Below are 23,366 nucleotides of genomic sequence, written 5' to 3'. Positions count from 1 at the left end.
TGAGATCTTCCCAGACCAGGGCTCGAACCCACGTCCCCTGCACTGACAGGTGGATTCTTAACCACTGCACCGCCAGGGAAGTCCTAGAGTTTATTCTTTTTAACTGCATGGTGGTATTCCATCATATGAAATACTGCATTTTACTTAGCCTATTAATGGAAGTTTAAATTGTTTCTAAGTTTGTTCCTTTAAGCAATGCCCCAGTAAACTTTCTTGTACGGTTTATCGGTTTCCCTAAATACATACCTAGAGGTGGCATTGTTTGGCCATAGCGTAAATGCATTTTCTAGATTTTGACATATTGTTCTCTGAGGCGGCTGTGCACGCCCACCAGCACTTTCCCAGCATTTCCTATTGTCTTTGGTTGCTTTTCATTGTGAACTTTTTGATTGATTTTGTGAACTGATTGATTTTGGTGTCAGGTAAGCGGCAAAAATACTTTTAAATAAAATTCTAAAATCAAATCAAAAGACAGCAAAGAGAAAAGAGAAAAGATGAGTTTAATTCAAACCCCAATTCTGTGGTTTTTGTCCAGGTGTGTCCTCTGCTCTTTGACTAACTAAGAGTAGTGAACTAGAAAGCAGTGGAGACTGGAAAATTCCTGACTGGGTGTTCAGGGAGCCAACCTAGGCTGAAGTCATTGAAATTGTGTGGCAAGTGAGGCAGGCCCCAAACACATGCAGCGTGAGGCTTGTTCACTAGCCAGCCAGCCAGCCAGCCAGGAAGTAGTAAACCCCACGTGGTGCCCTGGGAGACCCCCATCACTCAGAATGCTGGGCAGCCTCTGTGTGTGTGTGGCCCTACCTCTTCGGTCTCAGTTATTTCGTGAAAATTGACCAAGAGAACCAATGAAGGGATAACTCTTCTCTCAGGCATCATTTCGCCAGAATTATATATTGATTGTATGCCCTCCTTGTTTTTGTTTCTTTTATCAGAAAAACATAATTATTCTAGTATGAAATAAAATTTGTTTTAGCATTAGGATTTGAAGGAGGGGCAATTATAACTATGTAAAAAATTAAGCTGTCTTAAATTCTTTCTGGAGGGAGTATAAATAAGTGTGTATATATATATATACATATATATATACATGTATATGTATATATATATATACACACATACACACACAGACATAAGCAAAAATGGTGGGCAGAAAAAGGGATTAGATCATTACCGTCAAAGCAGCGTGTACCAGCTACGCCCTCTCTGCTGCCCTCCAGGAGCTCCCCACCAGCTCTGCCAGGGACTGGATGACGATGTTCCCACAGAGGCCTCCAAAGGGCCCATCCAGGCCGGAGGGCTGTGCTATCACTGCCTGGCAGTGGCTGCTTCGTTTAACCTCGGTGTACTGGATACAGGCTTGTGATATTTTTGTCCATCAGCCAGTTGCAGAAGGAAGAAGAGAAAGAAAATGCTGAGATGGAAGAGTTGACGGAAAAGTTGGCAGCCCTGCAAGTGCAGAAAAAGAGCCTTCTATTAGAGAAGAAAAATTTGACGGCTAAAAACAAGGCGCTGGAAGCTGAACTCGAAAAGGCACAGAAAATAAATAGGTGGTTTTTTTTTTTTTCTTAAGCTGTTTTTTTTCTTTTAAATAGTTAAAAAAGACAATTGAATATTCTATTTCATATTCTTTATCTTTTCTTTTTCTAATATTGGCAATGAAATGGAAAGGGATAAATGAGATTATTAAATACCAAAATATAAAATATGACCAACGTTAACCAACATTATTGTTCAATTACGGTTGATAGTCATAATGCTGACCCTAAGACTCTGCAAGTTCTAGAAGTTCTTTACTAAGTGTTTCCCAAAAGTCTAATCCAGGGATTACTGGATTCCTTTTTCAAAAATATCTTTTAAAGAACACAAGCCAAAAAATTAATAGAATAATATGTATTAGTCTGTTAAGTGTGTTAAGCATTTTGTGATTCCTATTGACTTGGCTTGGAGTCAGTAATTATGCTTCCTTTAAATTCAGTTACCTCTTCTCACCTTGAAACTAAATGGAAGATTTAGGTTACTGCAAAATACACTTAAATGCTAACATGCTTGCTATTTTTATAATACAGATATTCACTATGCCCTGGCCATGCAGGCTAATGAATTTTTTATTCCACCATTTGGGGGACCTCTCTAGGAGATCTCAAAAGAAAATTGATGTCTTCAAAAAGCAGGTGGAAAAAGCCATGGAAAACGAAATGTCTGCTCACCAGTACCTGGCAAATCTTGTTGTCCTGGCAGAGAATATAACCCAGGAACGTGACAATCTTATGTATTTGGTAAGTTTCCTCAGTTACTTCAAGTATGCTGCAAGTTAATATGCAAACATAATTTTAAAGGTTTTTTTTTTTTAATGATCCATAAAAAGCTGCATCTTTTTACATTTCAACCATAAATTTTCAAGTTCTCCAAAATTTTATTTTTCAACCATCAGTGAAAAACATTTTTGAAAAGCAAATAACCCAAACTTTTAAATACTGACAAATGATATTTTAGAAGGTAAACTAATGGAATCAGTCCATTCAACTGGGAACAGTAGTCATAAGGCCTCTATTACACACACAGGTGCATCTTTATATTCTCTCTGTAAAGTTGTCTTAATGCAGTCCCTGTTTGAAGATGAAACGTAAGAATCCTAGACAGGTTAAATAGAGTTCATCCCAATGACACAGTTGAAAGGGCACAAAGAGGTAGCTCCAGGGGTACTCATCCCACATTGTTTCTAGTAACACCAGTCCTGAGGAAAGGAATTGAGTCCATTATTGGTGGTCCCCAGATCAGCGGTCCCCAACCTTTTTGGCACCAGGGACCGGTTTCGTGGAAGACGATTTTTCCATGGACCAGGGTGGGCAGGGGATGGTTTCAGGATGATTCAAGCACATTACATTTATTGCGCACTTTATTTCTATTTTTTTTTTTTTTTTTTTTTTTTTTTTATTTTTGGCTGTGTTGGGTCTTCGTTTCTGTGCGAGGGCTTTCTCTAGTTGCGGCAAGCGGGGGGACCACTCTTCATCGCGGTGCGCGGGCCTCTCACTATCGCGGCCTCTCTTGTTGCGGAGCACAGGCTCCAGACGCGCAGGCTCAGTAGTTGTTGCTCACGGGCTTAGTTGCTCCGCGGCATGTGGGACCTTCCCAGACCAGGGCTCGAACCCATGTCCCCTGCATTGGCAGGCAGATTCTCAACCACTGCGCCACCAGGGAAGCCCTATTTCTATTATTATTACATTGTAATATATAATGAAATAATTATACAACTCACCATAATGCAGAATCAGTGGGAGCCCTGAGCTTGTTTTCACTTGCCGCTCACTGATAGGGTTTTGTTTTGTTTTGTTTTTTTTAATGGCTGTGTTGGGTCTTCGTTTCTGTGCGAGGGCTTTCTCTAGTTGCGGCAAGTGGGGGCCACTCCTCATCGCGGTGCGCGGGCCTCTCACCACCGCGGCCTCTCTTGTTGCGGAGCACAGGCTCCAGACGCGCAGGCTCAGCAATTGTGGCTCACGGGCCTAGTTGCTCCGCGGCATGTGGGATCTTCCCAGACCAGGGCTCGAACCCGTGTGCCCTGCATTGGCAGGCAGACTCTCAACCACTGCGCCACCAGGGAAGCCCCACTGATAGGGTTTTGATATGAATCTGCAAGCAATTCATTTATTATGGTCTCTGTGCAGTCAAACCTCTCTGCTAATGATAATCTGTATTTGCAGCCGCTCCCCAGCGCTCGCATCGCTGCCTCAGCCCCACCTCACATCATCAGGCAATAGATTCTCATAAGGAGCACGCAACCTAGATCCCTCACATGCACAGTTCACAGTAGGGTTCACGCTCCTATGAGAAACTAATGCCGCCGCTGATCTGACAGGAGGCGGAGCTCAGGTTGTAATGCGAACCATGGGGAGCGGCTGTAAATACAGATGAAGCTTCACTCGCTCTCTCGCCTACCGCTCACCTCCTGCTGTGCAGCCCGGTTCCTAACAGGCCACGGACCAGTACCGGTCTGTGGCCCGGGGGTTGGCGATCCCTGCCCTTGATGATGGAGCACTGCTCAGCCAGCAAGAGTGATGCTGTGGGCATGACCTCACATCTCCACGCTGATTTTAAAAGATATCTACAGCAGGTTGTGCAGTGAAAGAAGACAGATGCTGTGCCGAGCTATGTGTTGAAAAAAGTCTGATAGAATTTACCACAAAATATAATGGTGAGTTAGATAACTGTATCTCCAAATGGTGAAATGACAGGTGATTTTTTTAAACATCTGTTTTACCTGTCTGCATTTTATGATTTTTCTACTTTGAATACATATTGCTTATGTACATTTAAACCTGTTTATTTAAGCAATGTTGCAAATCTCTGGTGGCATAGGATCAGAAGTAATAATTTAATGCATGTCATTCCAAGAGCCCAGCAGACTTTCTGTGAGAGTCAGAAATCAGCCAACGTGGAGGTAACTCCCCCCTTCCTCAGGGTGATTGAGGGGCAGAGAGTCTGTCAGGATGTGTCACAGGCTTATTCCCATCTGTTAGAAAGATGTTAAGTTCCTCCATAGGAAAATGGACACAGGCTTTTAGCCATTGTTTACATAAGAGGACATATAAATAGTATACAGCTCTTGGGGCAAAATGTTGATCTTTACTTGTAATAAAAGAAATGCTAATTAAGCCAGTCTTGAGACTCCATTTTGCACTTCTATTAATGTTACAAATTTTTTTTTTTTTTTAATTATAGTAGTTGCTGGTAGGAGCGTGGTAAGCGTGGTTATACATTACTGGTGATTTCTGAGCCCTTCCCCGAGTCTTTTAGAGGCAATTTGACTTTGACATGCCATGGTAGGAGCCTTAAAAGCATTCAGACCTCCTGAACCAGTAGTCCCCTCCTGAGAGGTCACTATCCCAACCCAAGTGCTGAAGTCTCTGGCATGTTCTGTACCAGTGCTGAGTGCCCATTTCCTCTTCTGCTGTGTCTCCTGAGCTTACCCACTGGGATATCGAGGGCAACACAGAAGCTTATTGAAAAATCGAAAGTGCCAAGCAAACGCGTTCATCTAGCAAACACTCATGGGAACCTGGCTGCCTCGTGTCAGGGCCATCTTGTTTACAGGGTGGGACATGCTGGTTCCCCCAGGAGGCAGGCCCTGTGCCTCCTGTTTGGGCCAGAGAGCATCCCAGGCTTCCATGATGAAGTCAAGAACCTGCTCAACCATCAAACGGTCCCCTTAGGCTCACTCCTCATATTTGTGGATCTAGGATGGAAATACAAATGGAGGCCATATACTGCTTGTCCAAATACTTAAAAGTTACAGATTAAGCCAACAGACTGTTAATAAAATGTGTTCTCTCCTCCCGCCTTGACCTTTGTTATTATGGCCTGAAAGCCAGGCTCAGATTTAGAATCTTCAGACCCTCCAGATGCGGGGGGAGCTGCTTTCAGCCTGCCCTGGCTCCACCCACCATGAGGGACCTCTGTGTGCATACGGACTGCTGTCCCCTTGGCCCTGCAGGCTCCTTGCCCCTGGCAGCCCCAAGACTAGCCTCTGTAGCTGGGGTTCGGGGGTGGTACTTGTTGCCTCTGCCCTGTCGTGGGACTATTGGCCGTGCACCCTCACCTTACCATGTCCTGGTCTCCTGGGTCTTGTGAGAGCCCCTTATATAGTAATTTATTGATACTGGCATCTTCATTTCGAATCCCTTTAGGATGGGTTTCCTTGTGACTTGCGGCAAGTTTAATTCCCTGGGTCTTAGTTTTCCTTTCTAGAAAATCACTTGTCACTACTGTACTACCTTAGAAGGAATGCTCACCTTTACTTTTTAAAAAAATTTTACCATTTGAAATGGTTAATTTATAGTGTGTAGTAGTTCATGTCCCATCTGGATATTAATCTAAATCATTCCACTTCAGTGACATCCCTCTTTGATCTACTGCCCGTCACATTTGGTTTGGAGAATGGCATTGTGCGTTCATCTCAAGTTAGCCTTAATTTTGTTAATTTTTCAAATAGTCCAGTGAGAAGTTTATTTGCATGTTGGCGCTTGTTCCTTGGATATGATGGAAGGAATGGTATATTCCCCAAGAATGGAGAAGTATCCTGGAAGCTCACATCCCCCTTGTTTGAGGGGCTCAGATTTTCCGTTTGTACCCAGGAGGGGCGCCCAGCCTGCCGTTCCCGGCTCTTGCCCTCCTCAGCTGTTGGTCCAAGTTCTGCCCACAGCCCTCACACAGGGGGTAGGAGTCTGGAGGTGGGGGGCTGGAGAGGTGTCAGGCCAGGACGAGTGGCAAAATGGTAATACTCTTTGTAGTAATACTCTTAGCAGAAGATTTTTTATTATTTTAATTTTCCCGTTAAACTAAGAGCCCATTGTTTTTCTTTTCACTTTACTCTGTAGGCTAAATGTTTAGAAAGTGAGAAGCATGGAGTTCTCAACAAAATCATAGAAGGCAATATTCGCTTGGGAAGGTTGGAGGAAAAAGTCAAGGTAAGTGGACATTTAGCCACTCCTAATGGGAATGGGCTTCCCGGGGTCAGATTTCCATGTTTAAGAAAATGACCCATTTTGCATGTATGTATCACTGATCATCCACAGAGTAAAGCAGTATTGAGTTTCTCTGGCAGAAATAGCACCTCTTGGACTTCTCTGGTGGTGCAGTGGTTAAGAATCCGCCTGCCAATGCAGGGGACACGGGTTCGAGCCCTGGTCCGGGAAGATCCCACATGCTGCGGAGCAACCAAGCCTGTGCGCCACAACTACTGAGCCTGTGCTCTAGAGCCTGCGAGCCACAACTACTGAGCCCGCGTGCCACAACTACTGAAGCCCACACACCTAGAGCCCATGCTCTGCAACAAGAGAAGCCACTGCAATGAGAAGCCCGCGTGCAGCAATGAAGACCCAACACAGCCAAAAATTAATTAAATAAAATTTTTTTTAAAAAGCATCTCTCAGGACTTCCCTGGCAGTCCAGTGGTTAAGACTCTGTGCTTCCCCTGCAGGGGGCACGGGTTTGCTCCCTGGTCAGGGAACTAAGGATCCTGCATGCCATGTGGTGTGGCCAAAAAAAAAAAAAAAAGAAATAGCGCCTCTCCATTCATTAAATAAACTTTGGTTCATCTGCACAATAAGATACCATGCAGCTGTTTAAAAACAAAAAAAGATACAGAAATATCTCTAGGCTCTATCCTTGCTTTGTTATTTCTTCCAGAGACAACATCACCTTTTAACAGACTACGTAATTTATTTATTATGTTTGTTGGTTACTGTTTGTCTATTCTGACCAGAATAACAAGTGCAGGGATCTTTTTTCTTTTTCTGTTTTTGTTCACTGGTATATCCCAAGCACCTAGAATAGCACCTGGTGCATAGTATTCAATTAATTCAATAACTATTGGGGGAATTAAATAATATATTTTACAGTTTTAAAAATGTAACAAGATCAAAAGCAGTATACAAAACAGTATCTCAACTCTGCATCAGAAAGGCTAGAAGGACTACACCACACTATTAATGATGGGAATCCGCATAGAAGTATTATGAGTAATAAAGAGCAGTTATAGTTTGTTCTTTTTTTTCCTGGTTTTCCTGTTGGCTTTTATTTCCAAAAGAGAAGGTCTGATCTTCAGAGCGGTTGGCCTTGTCTTGGGAATTTGCCTCATTACTGTTCATCTGAATCAGAACAGTAAAAATAAAAAAGTTCCACCCAGTCACCCAGAGAAGAAATCTGTGAGCCAGATCCAGGTCAGATAGGGCAGGATCTCTGGGAAAGTGAGGAGAAGAGACCTGGAAAAGGCTTGTCAAAATTCAGAGGTGATAGGGACTTCCCTGGTGGTCCAGTGGTTGAGAACGCCACGCTTCCAATGTAGGGGGTGCGGGTTCAATCCCTGGTCGGGGAGCTAAGATCCCACATGCCTCGTGGCCAAAAAACTAAAACATAAAAAAACAGAAGCAATATTGTAACAAATTCCATAAAGACTTTAAAACTGGTCCACATCAAAAAAAATCTTAAAAAAAAAAAATTCAGAGGTGACATCTCAGGAAACCTTAGCAAAACCCTCCTAAAAGTGAGGACATCAACTTGGAAGTCAGGGCAATGATGAGATCTGGGAAATCAGAGCTGCAGGCAGAAGTATTTCAGAACCAGGCTGGATTCAGAGAGCCAGAGAAAGGACTGCAAGAGAAGTGGTGTGTGAAGCTTGGAAGTTGACCCATTGCTCTCACCCTCCCAGGAACCTCATCTCATCCCAAAAGAATTCAGTGGCCTCCATACAAAAATTCTTTAAGAAAAACAGAAGTATAATTTTCTCACACATGATGAAAGTGCATCAGAAATAATGTTGCCACAAAGGAGATCAAAATTGAAACCTGTACTCTAAGGTGAACTGATACGTTGGTAGGTAGATAGACAAGTAAGGAGGTAGGCAGGTAGCCAGGTAGCTAAAACTCAATAAAACAGTAAAAGCTGGGGAAAAAATGCCAAAAAGCAGAGACACAGATGGCCAGACAAAGGAGGATGTGAAATGGAACTGACACAACTCAGGGAAGAAATAGAAGGAAAGGAGAAATGTAGACTAAATTATAAGGAGCCCAGGGAGAAAGATATCATAAAAGCAGGATAAGGGACATAAAGGATAAATGAGAAAGGCAAAGACAAGAAGGCAGAAATAAACATGTAAAAAGAACTAGTAGAGGGAATTCCCTGGCCGTCCAGTAGTTAGGACTCATGCTTCCACTGCTGGGGGCCCGAGTTCGATCCCTGGTCAGGGAGCTAAGATCCTGCAAGCCGCAAAGTGCAGCCAAAAAAAAAAAAAAACACTAGTAGAAAGTGATAGAGATCCAATTTACCTAAAGCAGAAATCAAAACAATGGCACTTATTCTGCTCCAAAGAGTAATTCTTAAAAGTTTTTATTCATAAAATTTTCTGAAATAAATGAAGAGTTGAATCTACATATTGAAAGGGCACATTATGTACCTATGAAAAACTGACCCAGGATGGCCCTAGAAAATTGACACCAAGACCTGTGACTTCAAGATAAAGAAAGAATACCTTGGACACCCAAGCAAAAGACCAAGACATAAGAAAAAGAAAATCATGTTGGCATCACACTTCTCAACAACAACACTGAATGCCAGAGAACAGTGGAATTCCATCTATGAATATTCAAGGATGTTTTCATCCAACCAGGCTGGTCTTCAGAGAGCTGTGACCATATAAGAACTCTGGAACATTTTTTCCATAAACCTTTCCTAAGGATCAATCAACTTGAGTTCAGCCAAGAAATGATTGGGCAAATTTCAGAAAAGTACTGTTCGTGAGCAAAGAATATATTTAACTGTGAACTAAGACTTAAAAGAAGCAAGGATAAGGCTGATGTAATAAAACATAGACATAATACAACCTGACAATGTAGAAGTAATACAACCAAGGAAAAAGTGATAGGTAAAGGGGGAAGGAAGTTAGAAAGTAGAATGAACTTGCTGATTGTGTCACCTGTAATAACTGAGGTCAAAGGATATCATTTAAAGATGAAAAATTCAGTAGGAGGAGCTTAAGCATATTTAAGTAGAGGAAGAGTGAAGAAAAGATTGTTAGGAGCTAACATTATGTTACTTTTAATAAATGATGGGGGGGCTTCCCTGGTGGTGCAGTGGTTGAGAATCTGCCTACCAATGCAGGGGACACGGGTTCGAGCCCTGGTCTGGGAAGATCCCTCATGCCGCGGAGCAACTGGGCCCGTGAGCCACAACTACTGAGCCTGCGCGTCTGGAGCCTGTGCTCCGCAACAAGAGAGGCCACGACAGTGAGAGGCCCACGCACCGCGATGAAGAGTGGCCCCCACTTGCCACAACTAGAGAAAGCCCTCGCACAGAAACGAAGACCCAACACAGCCAAAAAATAATAATAATAATAATAATAAATAAATAAATAAAATTTATTTTAAAAATAAATAAATAAATGAGGGGACTAAGGACATGTAAAATAAAGGCATAAAAATAAAAGTAACCACAAGAATCAAAAGAGATTCATTCCTTAATAGCAAAATTACAACAGCAAAAAAGAGCAAAGAAAACAGACTACATTAAAGTCTTTAAAAATGCGTGTAGAGAAAAGAATAAAACATAAGATAACAAAATTGAGGCAAACAAATCTGCCCTATAGAGAATATAAATGAGCTTAATTCACCCATTAACAGGAAACAATTTTAGATTATATTATAAAGGAAAATACTATTACATGCCAGAGCCAAGAGACAGTCAGGAACAGTGTTTCAGAAAGATTAAAAATAAAAGGATGAGTGAAGATAATACAGATTTATGCAAACAAAAGGAAAGCATAGTTGTGATCTTTACATCTGCCAAGAGAGAATTCAGGCCAAAAGCACTAAATGAGACCAAAAAAGAAAAAAAAAGGAGAGGCCTTAATAATGCTAAAGACTACAATTAATAATATATAGTAGTTATGAATGTCTACGTACTAAATAACACAGCAGCAAATTTTATAAACTACAGGAGATACAAGGGGAAATGGAAACTTAGTGATAATAGGAGCTTTAATCCACTTCTCTTGGTCCAAAACAGATCAAGAAGTTATACAAAAGTAAGGATATAGAAGATTTTACAACATAATCTATAAGGTTTATTTATGTGTGTATATGTGTGTGTGTGTGTGTGTGTATATATACACACACACACACACACACACATACAGAACAATCACAAAAATTGATCATAGACTGGCTACCAAAAAAAAAAAAAGCCTCAATAAACCCCTAAAGTAGAAATAAGGCAGACATTTGTTGATCAAAAAGATAAATACCAGAAATTAATAAACAAAATCAGAGAGCAGAAAATGTTCTTTCACCTGGAAATGTAAAAACTGTATAGTAAACTAACTCTTGGGTCAGAGGAGATGTATAAATTGAATGTCATAATTTCTAATGAGAACTGAACCTATGGGAACTACAAGTCAGAATCTATGTGACAACAGTTTTGGAAATGCTCAGAGGGAAATCTATTAACCTTAAGTACTATACAATAAAAATGTAAGAAGGAAAATAAGTGAATCAGGCTTTTATCTCAGTCACCTGTTTACCAAAAGAGTATGACAGACCTTGCCAGGTCCTTCTGTTTTAATTTTTATTTGTGGCATATAAAAAACAAGGCATGATACAAGTCAGAAATTTGGTTTTATTATACTTGAAATTTTTTTATTACTTTATGTGACTTTTGTGAACCAGACTTGCCCTCCCAGATCAGACCTGCCCAGGGCTTACTCAGTTCAGGGCCTCTGACAGGCCAAGGAGTGGGGAGGGAACGCATCCACAAAGCTATCCACCTGGGCCACGGGCAGCACCCCCTCACTCAGAGACCATCCTCCTCCCCCAGGGGTACAGGAAGCAGGCGGCACTGAAGCTGGGTGACATCAGTCACCGTCTGACAGAGCAGCAGGAAGACTTTGCTAGCAAGACAGCTCAGTACCAGCAGGAGATGAGGCACCTCCATCGGATGCTGCAGGACAAGCAGGATGTCCTGGACAAGGCGCTGCAGCAGAAAAGGTCTGGCCGCCCCAGCCCCGTCGCAATGTGTTTGTTTTTTGAATGTTTGGTGGAATTCTCCAGTAAAACCCTCTGGACCTGTTTTGTTCATTTGATCGCTTATTTTTGTTTTTACATTTTAGTTTTATCTGATTTTAATATTAAATATATTTTAATATTGGTTTTTTTATTTGCACCTCATTTTTTTTCTTTGAGAAGATTTTCCCTAGCAATTGACATATAACGTTGTATAAGTTTAAGGTGTACAGTGTGATTTGATATACATATATATTGTGAAATGATCACCACAATAAGGTTAACATATCCTTCACCTCATATAATTACCATTTTGTTGTTGTTGTTATGGTGAGAACATTTAAGCTCTACTGTCTTAGCAACTTTCAAGTGTACAGTACTGGTAATTATAGTCCCAATGCTGTACAGTAGATCCCAGGTCTTCTTTAATCCCTCCTTTAAAAATTCCTGTTGTTTGAATATTGCACTTCCTAAATCAATCCAGTCCTCTCATTGTCCTTCCCTTTTTCCCCCTCTTTTCCATCTCTTTGATATTTTTATTCTATTCCATTTTCTTGGGAGATTTTATTAATTTTTGATTAAATGTTTTATTTCTGCCATTATGTTCTCATTTCTGAGAACTTTACATTTCAGATTCTTCCCTTTTTGTAAGAACACAGTCATAAGATTATGGGTGTATCATGTTCTCTGTGGCTGTAAGGTACTCTGTCAGTTACACCTTTGTCCTTTAAACGTGTGATAGAGGAGGTATTGCCAGTGTATTGAAAACCCTGGGGAATAGCGCATGTTTTGTGGAGGTGAACCTGGTGGTTCCCTCACGTAGTTTGGGTTCACATTTAAGTCGGCCTTTTCAGAATGGCTGTGTTGTCTTTGACAGACTGGAACATAAACTGATGCATGTGGAAGAATGATAATGACACTCGAATGTGATTTTCTTCAAGTTATAGTAGAATCCGGGTATTTGTTACCAGGCAGAATGCAGACAGCTGTTTATGTTTTCTATCAGCTGGATGTTTCTTAATGCCAGGCAAAATGAAGTCTTATCTAACAGGTTTTCTGTAGTCACAGAAGTTCTTACCATCATAAGTGGTCACTTTGTAAAAGTTGGGCCGATACCAACTTTCTTGCCAGACAGGAGGTTTAGAATTGCGTTAATAAAATGGAACTTTGTTTTTCACTTTCTCCCTTATTCCATTTTTTGCCCTTTAATGGTTTGAAAGTTAAACATTCTATTTATGTTCTTTTAGTGGTTGCCCTTGAAATTTCATATGGATACCTAACATTAACAAAAATCTAAAGTTAATCAGCACCTCTACATTTCTACCCGCAAATGCAAGACCTAATGCTCTAACCTAATTATTTCCCACTCAGTTTATATGCTTTTGTTGTCTAGTGTCATTACATGTAGATACAGATATGTGAAGATGAAAAGCAAAGATCTATTTTATATCATTGTTTTTAGCCCCAGAAATTACATATTACTAGTTTCAATATAGTTATTTTATTTTGATTTACCTAGAGTTTACCAGTTTCTTTGCTTACTATTCTCTTTTGCATCTTAGACCTTATTTCTCAGATTATTTTCCTCCTTCCGAAAGTACATGCTTTAGAAGTTTCTTTAGTAAGAGTAAGCTTTCTTAGTTTTTGTTTATCTGAAGATGTCTGCATTTTGCCCTCATCCTTGTGAGTTGATTTTTGCTGGGTTCTACCTTGACAGTCTATTCTCTCAGCACATTCCACTGTCTTCTCTGTTTCATTATTGCTGTTGAGAAGTCTTTTGTCATTTTTAAAACTAGATGATACATCATTTCTCTTGCCTATTTTAAGATCTCCTATGTCTCTTGTAGTCTGCAGTTTCATTGTATTTAACTATGAATTTCTTTTCACTTATCTGCTCGGTATAAGTTATTCTCTATATCTGTGATTTTGTGTCTTTCATTACTTCCAGAAAATTCTCAGTCGTTATCTCTCTCTCTCTCTTTTTTTTTTTTTTTTTTTTGGCTGCGCCGTGTGGCTTGTGGGATCTTAATTCCCTGACCAGGGATCAAACCTGTGCCTCCTGCAATGGAAGTGCAGAGTCCTAACCACTGGACCACCAGGGAATTACCAGTCATTATCTATCTCTTAAAATAAGTCTTTTCCCCTCATTGTTTCTAGATTTCCTTCTGGAACTCATATTAAATGTATGTTAGACCTTCTTATTGAATCTTTCATGTGTCTTATCTTTTACATTTTCTATCTCCTTGTTTTTCTGGTCTACATTCTGAGTAATTCTCAATATTTCTGTTTACTAGTTCTCTGTTCAGTTTTGTTCAATGTACTGTTTAACCTAGCCATGGAGGTTTTTTATTTCAACAACTGTATATTTCAATTTCAGAAGTACTGTTTGGTTCTTTTGAAAATCTATCTAGTCGTTTTTAAAATGAAGTTTTGGTCTTTGCTTATCTTTAATACATCTTTTATTTCTTTTAACATTTTATTCATAGTTATTTTATATTCTGTGTGTGACAGCTTCATTATCTGCAATTTGGGGGTCTGAAATCTGGTTTTGTTGACTCTTGCCCTGTCTGGCTTATTTCGTTCTATGTACAGTAATTTTTTTACCACGAACTCATGTATGGGTTGAATTTAGTCTGTGGAGTCCTAGGGGCCTGGACTGAGGATGTTTTCTCCAGAGAAGGTTTGCATTTGCTTTTCTTTGGTGCCAGAGAGTATTTCCAAACCTGGAGTCACTTTAATTTTATTATTAACTTAAAAAATGATCTACAGTAATGCTTTTTTTTAAATACAAAAGGACTTTAAAAATATTCACAGGGAATTCCCTGGTGGTCCAGTGGTTAGGACCCTGCACTTTCACTGCTGAGGGCCTGGGTTCGATCCCCGGTCGGGGAACTAAGATCCTGCAAGCTGCATGGCCAAATCCAAAAAAAATTTCACAATGCCATTATTACATTTATAATGAATGTATAACTTCTTAATATATATTTTTCTGAGCTGCATTCTGGGTGGTTTCCTCTGCTCAATATTCCACTTCATTAATTCTCTCTTTGGTTGTGTCCAATGTACTTTTAACTCATCCATTGAGTTTTTTCCCTGATTGTCTCAAAAATGTCTTTTTACTCTTGGTTCACTCCAGTCAGGGGCTGGGGATGCTCTACAATGGGGAACAGTGTAGATTCAAACCCCAGATTCATTTGAGAACAAGTCAGTGGCTACAGTCCCCAAGGAGCCTCTCAGAGCAGATTTCTTTTGAAGATTGGCAGATTTTTCCACCCAACCATCCTTCCTTTGAGGGTTCTTCACATATCTCCACTTACCTGCCTAATTCTGGGACACATAGTTCACAGTGTTGCTAGGAGGAAGAGGGGAAACATGGATGGGAGTGAGCCCTGTGGTTTTCTGTTGCACCCAGTTTGCATGCGCCCAAGACTAGTCTCCATTCTACAGAAATCTGGGTTTCTAGCATGGGCTTTTGTCCTCAAAGCAATACAAACATTTTGTTTGCCAACCTCTGTGGTTTCAGTTTAATCCTCTTTTTTTTTTTTTTCCTGCCCTTAGAGATTTCCTTCTCTCTTTGTTTTGAGTTTAGCTGTACATTATCATGATGTAATGTATCAAACATCTGGGTGTTTTGCGTCAGAAAACGGAAGCATGGAGATTTTTTAGACATAGAGTAATTAGTGGGCATCATGGGCTTTGGAAGGAAACAACAGTTCACAAGGAAAGTGACACTGGACGATTAGGTGTGTCACTGGCCTCCCTGAATCTCTGTGTCCTCCTCTTTAAACAACAGTGCTGAGTCCACCTGGTAATCCAGTTGCTAACGTTTTGCGTAACCACTGGGCAGCGTCTGTGAAGGAGCTGGCCTTCCCAGCCCTGCCGTCCTGCACGAGGCCCATTCCTCCTCTCAGGCTGAGGCTTGCTTGTCCCTCCCCGTGGGGCTCATGTGAGGTGGTGGCAGGTATCTGGTCTGCTCCCCCAGTGGACCACAGCCCTGTGAGGACATGTGTACCTTGCCTGCCCTGTTTCCTCAGCTCCCCACATGGGGCCGTCACACAGTCCTGGCTCAGCCTTGGTTCCCTCTGGGCACTCGCCCTCCTGGCACATGGTCTGGGCCAGTCTTGTCTGTGACCTGGGTTGTGTTCCTCACTCCCCACAGTCGGTCCCCTCCTCACCCTCTAACTCACTCTCTGTGTCTGGGCCCATCAGTGGCTCTGTGAATGGAGGCTGTGAAAGGTGTCTGAGTGTTGGCCAGGTCGCAGTGGGGACGGGCAGAGGGGACACTGGAGAGGCCTACAGGGCCCATGCTGTGTGGGCGCCCACAGCCAGGCCGTTGTGCTGTAGGTCAGCCACTGCAGTTACTGTGTTTTATTTTTATAACATTAATGCCGTGGAGAACAAAGCGTGTGTGCACTGGTGCCAAAATAGAAGAAAAGGCAAAACGTAGAGAGGAAATCTAAGACGTCATTTTCAGCCTGTGCCTTTGTATTTTTTTCTGTTTCCAGGGGACATCGGGCTTCATTCGACACTGGGAATCTTTGCTTCAGAACCCACGCACAATGGGCTCTGTTCTCTGACTTTAAACATTCTTCCACTTGGCTTCTCACTACTTTAGGATTCATAAGGGCTCTATAAATATTTTTTAAATTGTGTTATTTTAAGTTTTTTCTTTATATTGTTTATTTCTCTCAGAGAAATGGAAGGTGAGCTTGAGGTTGTTTGGGAGTCCACCTCCAAGGAAAACCGAAGGATCCGAGAACTTCTCCAGGCCACGCTGGAGAGGACAGGCCCGTGGGACAACACCAGAGCTTTCGCGGACCGCTGCCTGGACGGCATCTCTCAGGGAGACGGGCAGGATGGCTGCCACTTCAGCTTCTGTGACCTGAAGCCGCCTCCCACCGCCCACCAGGGTCTGCGGGAGCCCCTGGGCTAGGGCCCCTCGGTGGAGAGGTCTGCCCTACGCAGGACAGGGAGCGCCGAGGAGAGGGCAGACTCCCGCCCACCGCTGCAGCGTTTCTTCTCCTCAGGGCAAGGGAAGAAATACTGTCTCAGAAATTTAACCCGTTTTTTTACATTTTGCTTTATTCTTAAAATGTGCTGTTGAACTATATTTAGCCGGTGCACGTCCTCTGACCCCATTGCCACCGAGCCGGGCTCTGCGAGATCCATTGCTCAGGCTAACAGGTGACCTGGCAAGCTGGCCTGTCTCCGGGCTCCTAGATCTGCGCTGGGAAAGCCCCAGAGGGAAGGGCGGGCAGGCCCGAGCACTCAGCCTGTGTGTTTGATGAGTAGTTTCATTGGATGAGCCGTCGATGGAAGCCCCAGCGATGAGACCTGTGCGTTCACTCTGGGTGGTATTTTATTGTTTGGCAAAAAACAGGTGCTGGTCTTCATGCCCCAGTAGGTTGTACAAAATCTGTCCTGCCCTCTCCCCGAGCCCTTCCCTGTCCTCCTGGACAGGTAATTTTTCTGGGGCCACGTGACCTCCCTCCCCTTCTGAGAGCCTTGACTTTGAGCACCAAGGTGGGGTCCCTGCCCCACTGCCACCCCCGAGAAGGATGCCGGGGCCGTAGCCCTGCTTCACCCTGTGCCACCTCCTCAGGTAGATCATCCCTGCCTCCCGGACCATTCCTGGGACTCCTGGCGGTCGTGCCAGCTGTCTAGGGCCGCTTGTCCCCGGCATGCTGCAAGAAGGCTACAAGGGATCCTAAACAGGGTATGGAGGGTAGAATCCTGCCACATCCTTTTACCAAACCCCTCATAGCTAAGGCCTGTGTGGTTTCAGGTGTGCAGATAGACCCAGCATTGGTCCCTGGTCATATATAAAAGGTACACATGTGCTCTTTGGTTGCTAAGTGGGAAGTTGAGATAGAAAATCATTGTTCTTTTACATTTTATTAAACTTTTACATTTTATTCAACAGTTAAAGAATTCTAATTTATTTTCATTTTACCGTGGATAGAAAGACAGGATTTAAAACTAGGTATCAGCTCCTAGGAGATGACCTAGCACACAACTTTGATGTTATTTCAAGAGAATTTGTGCCAACCATCTAATAATCTGTAGACAGGCTGCACGGTGGCAGCAGCCCATGAGCCTCTTGTCTCCAGACCAATGCTCAGGGGATGGCTTGTCCATGGGGCGCTGCTGTTGTCACATCACCTAGAGAACCACGTGTGTTATCCCTGTCTTCTCTCTGCCTTCAAAGAGAACATTTTATTCCCTTGAGAAGTGAATGTTTTTACATTTCTGCTTTATCACATGTTACAAATATACTATGCAAGTTCAGTGACCCCTGGACCTCATCACGGCTCCCCAGGGTGGTGTTCACGCAGCAGTCAGCCTCTGCCAGCCTCCTACTGGGTGCTGTAGCAAATGGGCAGGTGAGCTCAGAGTCTGGGATGCAAAGGAGGGCAAAGCAGGCAAGGTGGTGAAAGACAATGCCGCTGAGAGGCACAGAGCCCAGACTTGAGCTGGAACACCCAGCCTTGCAGAATGGACAGGGTCTCAGGAGCTGCAGAAGGGCAGATGGGGCTGTGTGAGCAGCGGGCGGGGCTCTGGGGCTAGAGGTTGGGTGGGCAGTAAGGCCTGACTGCTGGGAGGGGGGCTCCTGTCATCCTGCCAGTTTCCAGTCTGAGCAGGAACTGGTCCCATTCTCTCTTGGTCCTGGTGAGTCTTCATGTGGCTCTAGAAAGGTCCTGATCAGGTTGAAAGTAACCCAAGGCAAACAGTTAGAAAACATGACCCAGGGACCCAAGTGAGCCCTGCTGCCTTTGGCACTATTTAAAAGCAGCCCTGGGGAAGTCAGGACTGAGTGGAGAGGGGCCAGGCGCAAGTGTGGGTGTGAGTTTGGTGTGACAGCAGGTGGGGGGCTGTCCTGTCTTGCAGTTGTCCCGTGCAGAGGGGTGGAGGGATCAGAAGTGACGCCTTTGCCCCTCAACCTCTGAGAAGATGGGAGAGACCCCACCCTCTTCCAACAGCTTACATCTTTGTAGACCAGCGGGTCATCTAACTCTTAGGAGAGGGGGGAATTCTGGATTTGATTAATTTTGATGTAAATATATTTATTCAGCAAATATGCTGTGGATGCTTACCTATGTGCACCGTTTGTTGAGAACAGCAGTAGTGACGAAGGCAGGTGTCATTATAGAGCGTGCTAGGTGCTCAGAAGAAAAGCGCCAGGATGGAAGCCCAGAGCCACGAGCTTCCAGAGCAAGCAGGGTCTCAGTGCATCATGGGAAGACTGACGTGTGTGTTGCAGCACGTGGGTAAGTGAACCTGCCTTCTCAACTATAAATTTTATGAAATCTAGATATAGGTCAAGTATTTCTGATGAAAATCCAGCACCCGAATTGAGAGGTGCTATAACACATCTGGTGTATAAAATATACACCAGATTTTAAGCCTTACTATGAAAAAAATAATGTAAAATATCTAATAATTTTTATATTGGCTTTATGTTGAGATAACATTTTTTATATATTGGGTTAAATAAAATGTTATTAAAATTGATTTCACCTGGTTGTGGGTTTTGTTTTGTTTTGTTTTTGTTGTTGTTTTGTTTTTTGGTTTGGTTTACTTTTTAAAAAATATGGCCACTAGAAAACTTTAAATCCCATATGTGGCTCCCATTATATTTCCCTTGGACAGTGCTATCTAGATCTTAATGTGAAAAGCAAAACTAACCTTCTAGAAGATAATTCATGACTTTGGGTCGGGGAGAGAGGGAGAGGGAGAAAAAGAAAGGGGGAGAGAGAAAAACGGGAAGAGCAGGAGTGAGCCTCAGCCTAGCTCCCCAGGCCTTGCAGGCTCCCAGCCCTGCTGCCACCAGCAGGGCTTGTGAACTGTCCAGGACAGGCCCGCTTGTCCCCCTCTGACTGGGCGACTGTCACCTCCTTGACTCCTCAAGCAGCTGGGCTCAGTGATTGGGGGTCACCTCCATCTGGGAACACTTGGAACACTCCCAGATACTCTAGACCTGAAGTCTAGGTCACTCTGGGCAACTTTTCTGTCTCTACAAGACTTTCCCATCAGCAGTAAGGATCACTCAGGTGTCCCCCATCCAAACAAATTTCTCCTGGACCCCACCTTCTCCCCTTTCTGTGGAGAGCCCAGCCTGGCTGCTGCCCCAGCTGCTGTAGCTCCCCATCTGGCGCTACACACCCTGGCAGCTCCCAGCCCGGCACAGCCATTGTCCTTGTAGATTCAGGGATGCTATGCTCTCTCGGCTCTGCCCATTCCTTAAATGCTGTGTCCTCAGACCCTGTCTCTTCTCACCCCATGCTCCCCTTGGCTGGATCTGCCAGAGATTCACGCACCCATAGTTCCCTTCACAGCCCTGTCAGTCCTGGGACCACTGGCCCTGACTAAATAAGTAATTTAGTCAAAGAAAGAGGCTGTTATATAAACATGGAGAAAGGATAATAAGTGTATAAGCATCTCATGATAGAAGGGATCATTCACGAAAGAAAGGACAGATCTTTGCAGGGTCACCCCATGAGGTTGCGTGATTTGTGCACTGCAAAAAGGCACATAACCAAGGGGTCAGTGGGGCTGGAATCTAGCCCAGACTCCTCTCACCAAGCATGTGTCCTGGAGGAAGAGGCACCTTGTTCTTCATACCTGTCCCTCCCCAAGCCATGAGTCCACAGCACTATGTCCCCTCAGAGGAGGCTCCCTTTTAAACCTGCACAGAAGTAGATACTTCGAGACCCTGTGTCTTCCTAATCCTCAACTCTGTCATATTTATTATTATTATTTACTATTGTAGGGAAGCAAAACTTGCCACCCCAAAATGTCTCATTGGCATGAGGATTAATTTAGGCTGGTTATTTTTAAGAAACAGAGACTCAGGAGGTCTTTCTTTTCACGCTCCCCTTAGCTGCCTAAAGAATTTAGATAAAGGGCCTGTTCCCAGAACAGAGCTGTCACCAGACATTGCCTGCAAAGGATGTGGGCTAAGGTATGGTGGGGGGAACTCAGCAGGGCCTAGAGAGTAGAGTCCACTCTGTATCCTATTATTGTCTCTGTAAGACCCAGAAAACATCTATCTACCAAATATTTGCTTTTCCATCTCCTTATAAATTGCCCTCCTAATAAAAAAAATTAGGTTAATTAAGAGAATGGGAAGAAGCTGAGGGGAAAGTCAAAGGGACTCTTCCCAACAAGGTGGAAATTTTTAAAGGGTTATTAATACATAAGGTAAATAAAGCAAATACTGAAAGTGACAGAATAAGGAGGAATCTGAAAGAGTCGCAGGACTCATCCCAGCAGGATGGAAATCTTTAGATGGTTATTTTAAAATGCGATAAATAAAACAGACATTGATGGGATTAAAACAAACGTTTTAAAACAGCACTACCTAAGGCTGGGTGAGCCAAAGGGACCCCCCCCTAAGGTCCCCTAACATTAAAGGGCACCAAACAAATTTGCTCTATTTACCCCAGTTTGGTGAAATTTTAAAAAGCCAGAAGGAAAAAATAACAATGAGAAACCTGACCAGCAATTGCTTGGGGCAACAGTTAGGCCAATTAATCAAGTTAAAGACTAACAAAGGAACTGGGTTCCTTGCCTCCATCCCTCACTGGGAACCAAAGCCTTTTACACTGGAGTGGGTAAGACTGCTAGGTGATGGAGAGAAGTTTCCAGGACTCCTTGATGCGGGAGTCCCATGAGCTGTGGTGCCAAAACCCACTGATGGAAGCCTGACTTGGCCTACACTTAGATTGAGAAAATGTAAACATACGAGGGTTGAGAGGATTATAAAGGTTGAAATGTTTGAATGGACGTTATGTGAAGAGGTTATATCAACATGGCCTAAGTGTTTTATGGGAATGGAAGTTCTATCTGGGTGGGAACACTTCCCCTACCCCGTATTATAAGACCAAGACTTGTTGATGGGGTCCTAGCGGAGGCTGTGGTTAGAAGTATAAGAGTGGATAGAATTGAGGTGAAAGTTTATAAGAGAATTGGTGTATTTGAATGGGCTTTGTGTAAGGTGGTTGTGAAACCATGCACCTCAGATTGGGACTTGAACCCTTGCAGCCAGGACTCGAACCTGGCCAAAACCCACGGTCTTCCAACCGTGAGATCACACACCTGGTTTCAGGACTTAAGCTCAGGTTCTTGATGTCTCATTGCAGAAAGAATTCAGTGAGAGACAAAGTGATAGGTAAGAAGTGGGTTTATTTAGAGAGAAGCACACTCCACAGACAGAGTGTGGGCCATCTCAGAAGGTGAGAAAGGCACCAGGGTATGGGGTTGTCAGTTTTTATAGGGGTGAGTAATTTCATATGCTAATGAGTGGGAGGAGTATGCCAGCTATTTGGGGAAGGGGCGGGGATTTCCAGGAATTGGGCCACCGCCTACTTTTTGATCCTTATGGTTGGCCTTGGAACTGTCATGGCGCCTATATGTCATTTAGCTTGCTGATGTGTTACAGTGAGCATATACTGAGGCTCAAGGTCTAGTGGAAGTCGCCTTGTCCGCCATCTTGAGCCCATTTGGTTCTAATCAGTTTATGTCATGTCCTCAGGCTATGTCATTCTTTCAAAAGTTGCGCCCTGCCCATTTCCCTCCTGTTTCAGTTGCATCTCTTTTGCCTGACTGTATTATGGGGATGGACACTGTCTCACTGGAGAATGTTTTCCCTGCCTAATATTGTAAGATAGGGCATGTAAATCCACCCTTCAGGCAAAGTGAATTGAACGTACTAAAGGGAACGAATAGGGTTGCCTGAACCCACATGGTGTGAGGTGGAAACTAGGGACTGATATTCGGGACAGATAGGAGCAATAGTGGAGGCTTTTTGCCTGTAGGGTGACTTGGTCTGGGGTTGACTTGTGCACTAGGAAAGAGGGCCTTTATTGAATGCCCTATGCAGACTTTTTGAAGGCACGGTACACTGAACCCTGAAATTCTAGAACATAGAAATCTTTTTATTTCCATTTTAGTTGGAAACCCTCTCTCTGATATAAAGAAGCAAATTAAAGAAAATGTAGTTGGATGATATCATTTAGGTGGCAGCCCAGATATTTAGGGAATTGAAAACAACTGTCTTCATCTTGCAAATTGCTACAAAGTCAGAAGTGTAAACACAGCCCACAGTCCCCTGAGACTGAACCTGGTTAATTCAGTAGAACCTGAAACCAAAGGGAAAGAGACCTTTTTTAAAAGTACCAATTGCTGGAAAGGCTCCTTCACTCAAAATCTAATTCACAGCCTCAAGGATTTGTCAAGGACAAATACAAATCTTAAAAAGTCTTTTTCACAAATAGTAAAAAGCCTTAACCATCTGAGCAGATAACCTTAACTTATTCCAACTGTTATTTATAAAATAGTGAATTTTATATTGTTATCCCATATTCATGACTGAAGTTTTAAAATGAAAGCTATGAGATCTCAGATTGTGTCTGTGTGTCTACGTGTGTCCGTTTTATTTATTTTTTTATTAATTAATTAATTAATTTTATTTTTGGCTGCTCGCAGGCTTTCTCTAGTTGTGGCAAGCGGGAGCTTGTGGTGCGTGGGCTTCTCACTGCAGTGGCTTCTCTTGTGGCAGAGCACGGGCTCTAGGCGCGTGGGCTTCAGTAGTTGTGGCAGTCAGGCTCAGTAGTTGTGGCTCATGGGCTCTAGAGCGCAGGCTCAGTAGTTGTGGCTCACGGGCTTAGTTGCTCCACGGTATGTGGGATCCTCCCGGACCAGGGATCAAACCTGTGTCCCCTGCGTTGGCAGGCGGATTCTTAACCACTGTGCCACCAGTCCCTACATGTGTCCGTTTTAGATATGGTGTTTTTCTACCTCCAGATGGTATTGCCA

The 23,366-nt window shown here is 43.2% G+C and overlaps 1 protein-coding gene across 3 annotated transcripts in view; it reads left to right on the top strand.

Moving 5' to 3' along the window:
* The window catches only part of CEP89 (centrosomal protein 89), a 75,460-nt gene extending 57,361 nt beyond the window's left edge, over nt 1-18,099 (top strand). For 2 of the 3 annotated variants that reach the window (XM_061172671.1, XM_061172670.1), the window contains exons 15-19: nt 1,383-1,550; nt 2,138-2,279; nt 6,375-6,464; nt 11,365-11,534; nt 16,242-18,099. In XM_061172671.1, coding sequence (XP_061028654.1) covers nt 1,383-1,550; nt 2,138-2,279; nt 6,375-6,464; nt 11,365-11,534; nt 16,242-16,482 — 811 coding nt within the window. In that variant the 3' untranslated portion in view covers nt 16,483-18,099. The remainder of the gene's footprint in view (nt 1-1,382; nt 1,551-2,137; nt 2,280-6,374; nt 6,465-11,364; nt 11,535-16,241) is intronic. The other variant, XM_061172672.1, reaches the window with a different exon arrangement.
* Nucleotides 18,100-23,366: the final 5,267 nt, after the last annotated feature.

Source organism: Eubalaena glacialis, chromosome 18, assembly GCF_028564815.1.
Source record: "Eubalaena glacialis isolate mEubGla1 chromosome 18, mEubGla1.1.hap2.+ XY, whole genome shotgun sequence".
Classification (NCBI taxonomy): Eukaryota; Metazoa; Chordata; class Mammalia; order Artiodactyla; family Balaenidae; genus Eubalaena; species Eubalaena glacialis.
The sequence above is the reverse complement of the archived record's forward strand: the minus strand, read 5'-3'. Positions and strand labels throughout refer to the sequence as shown.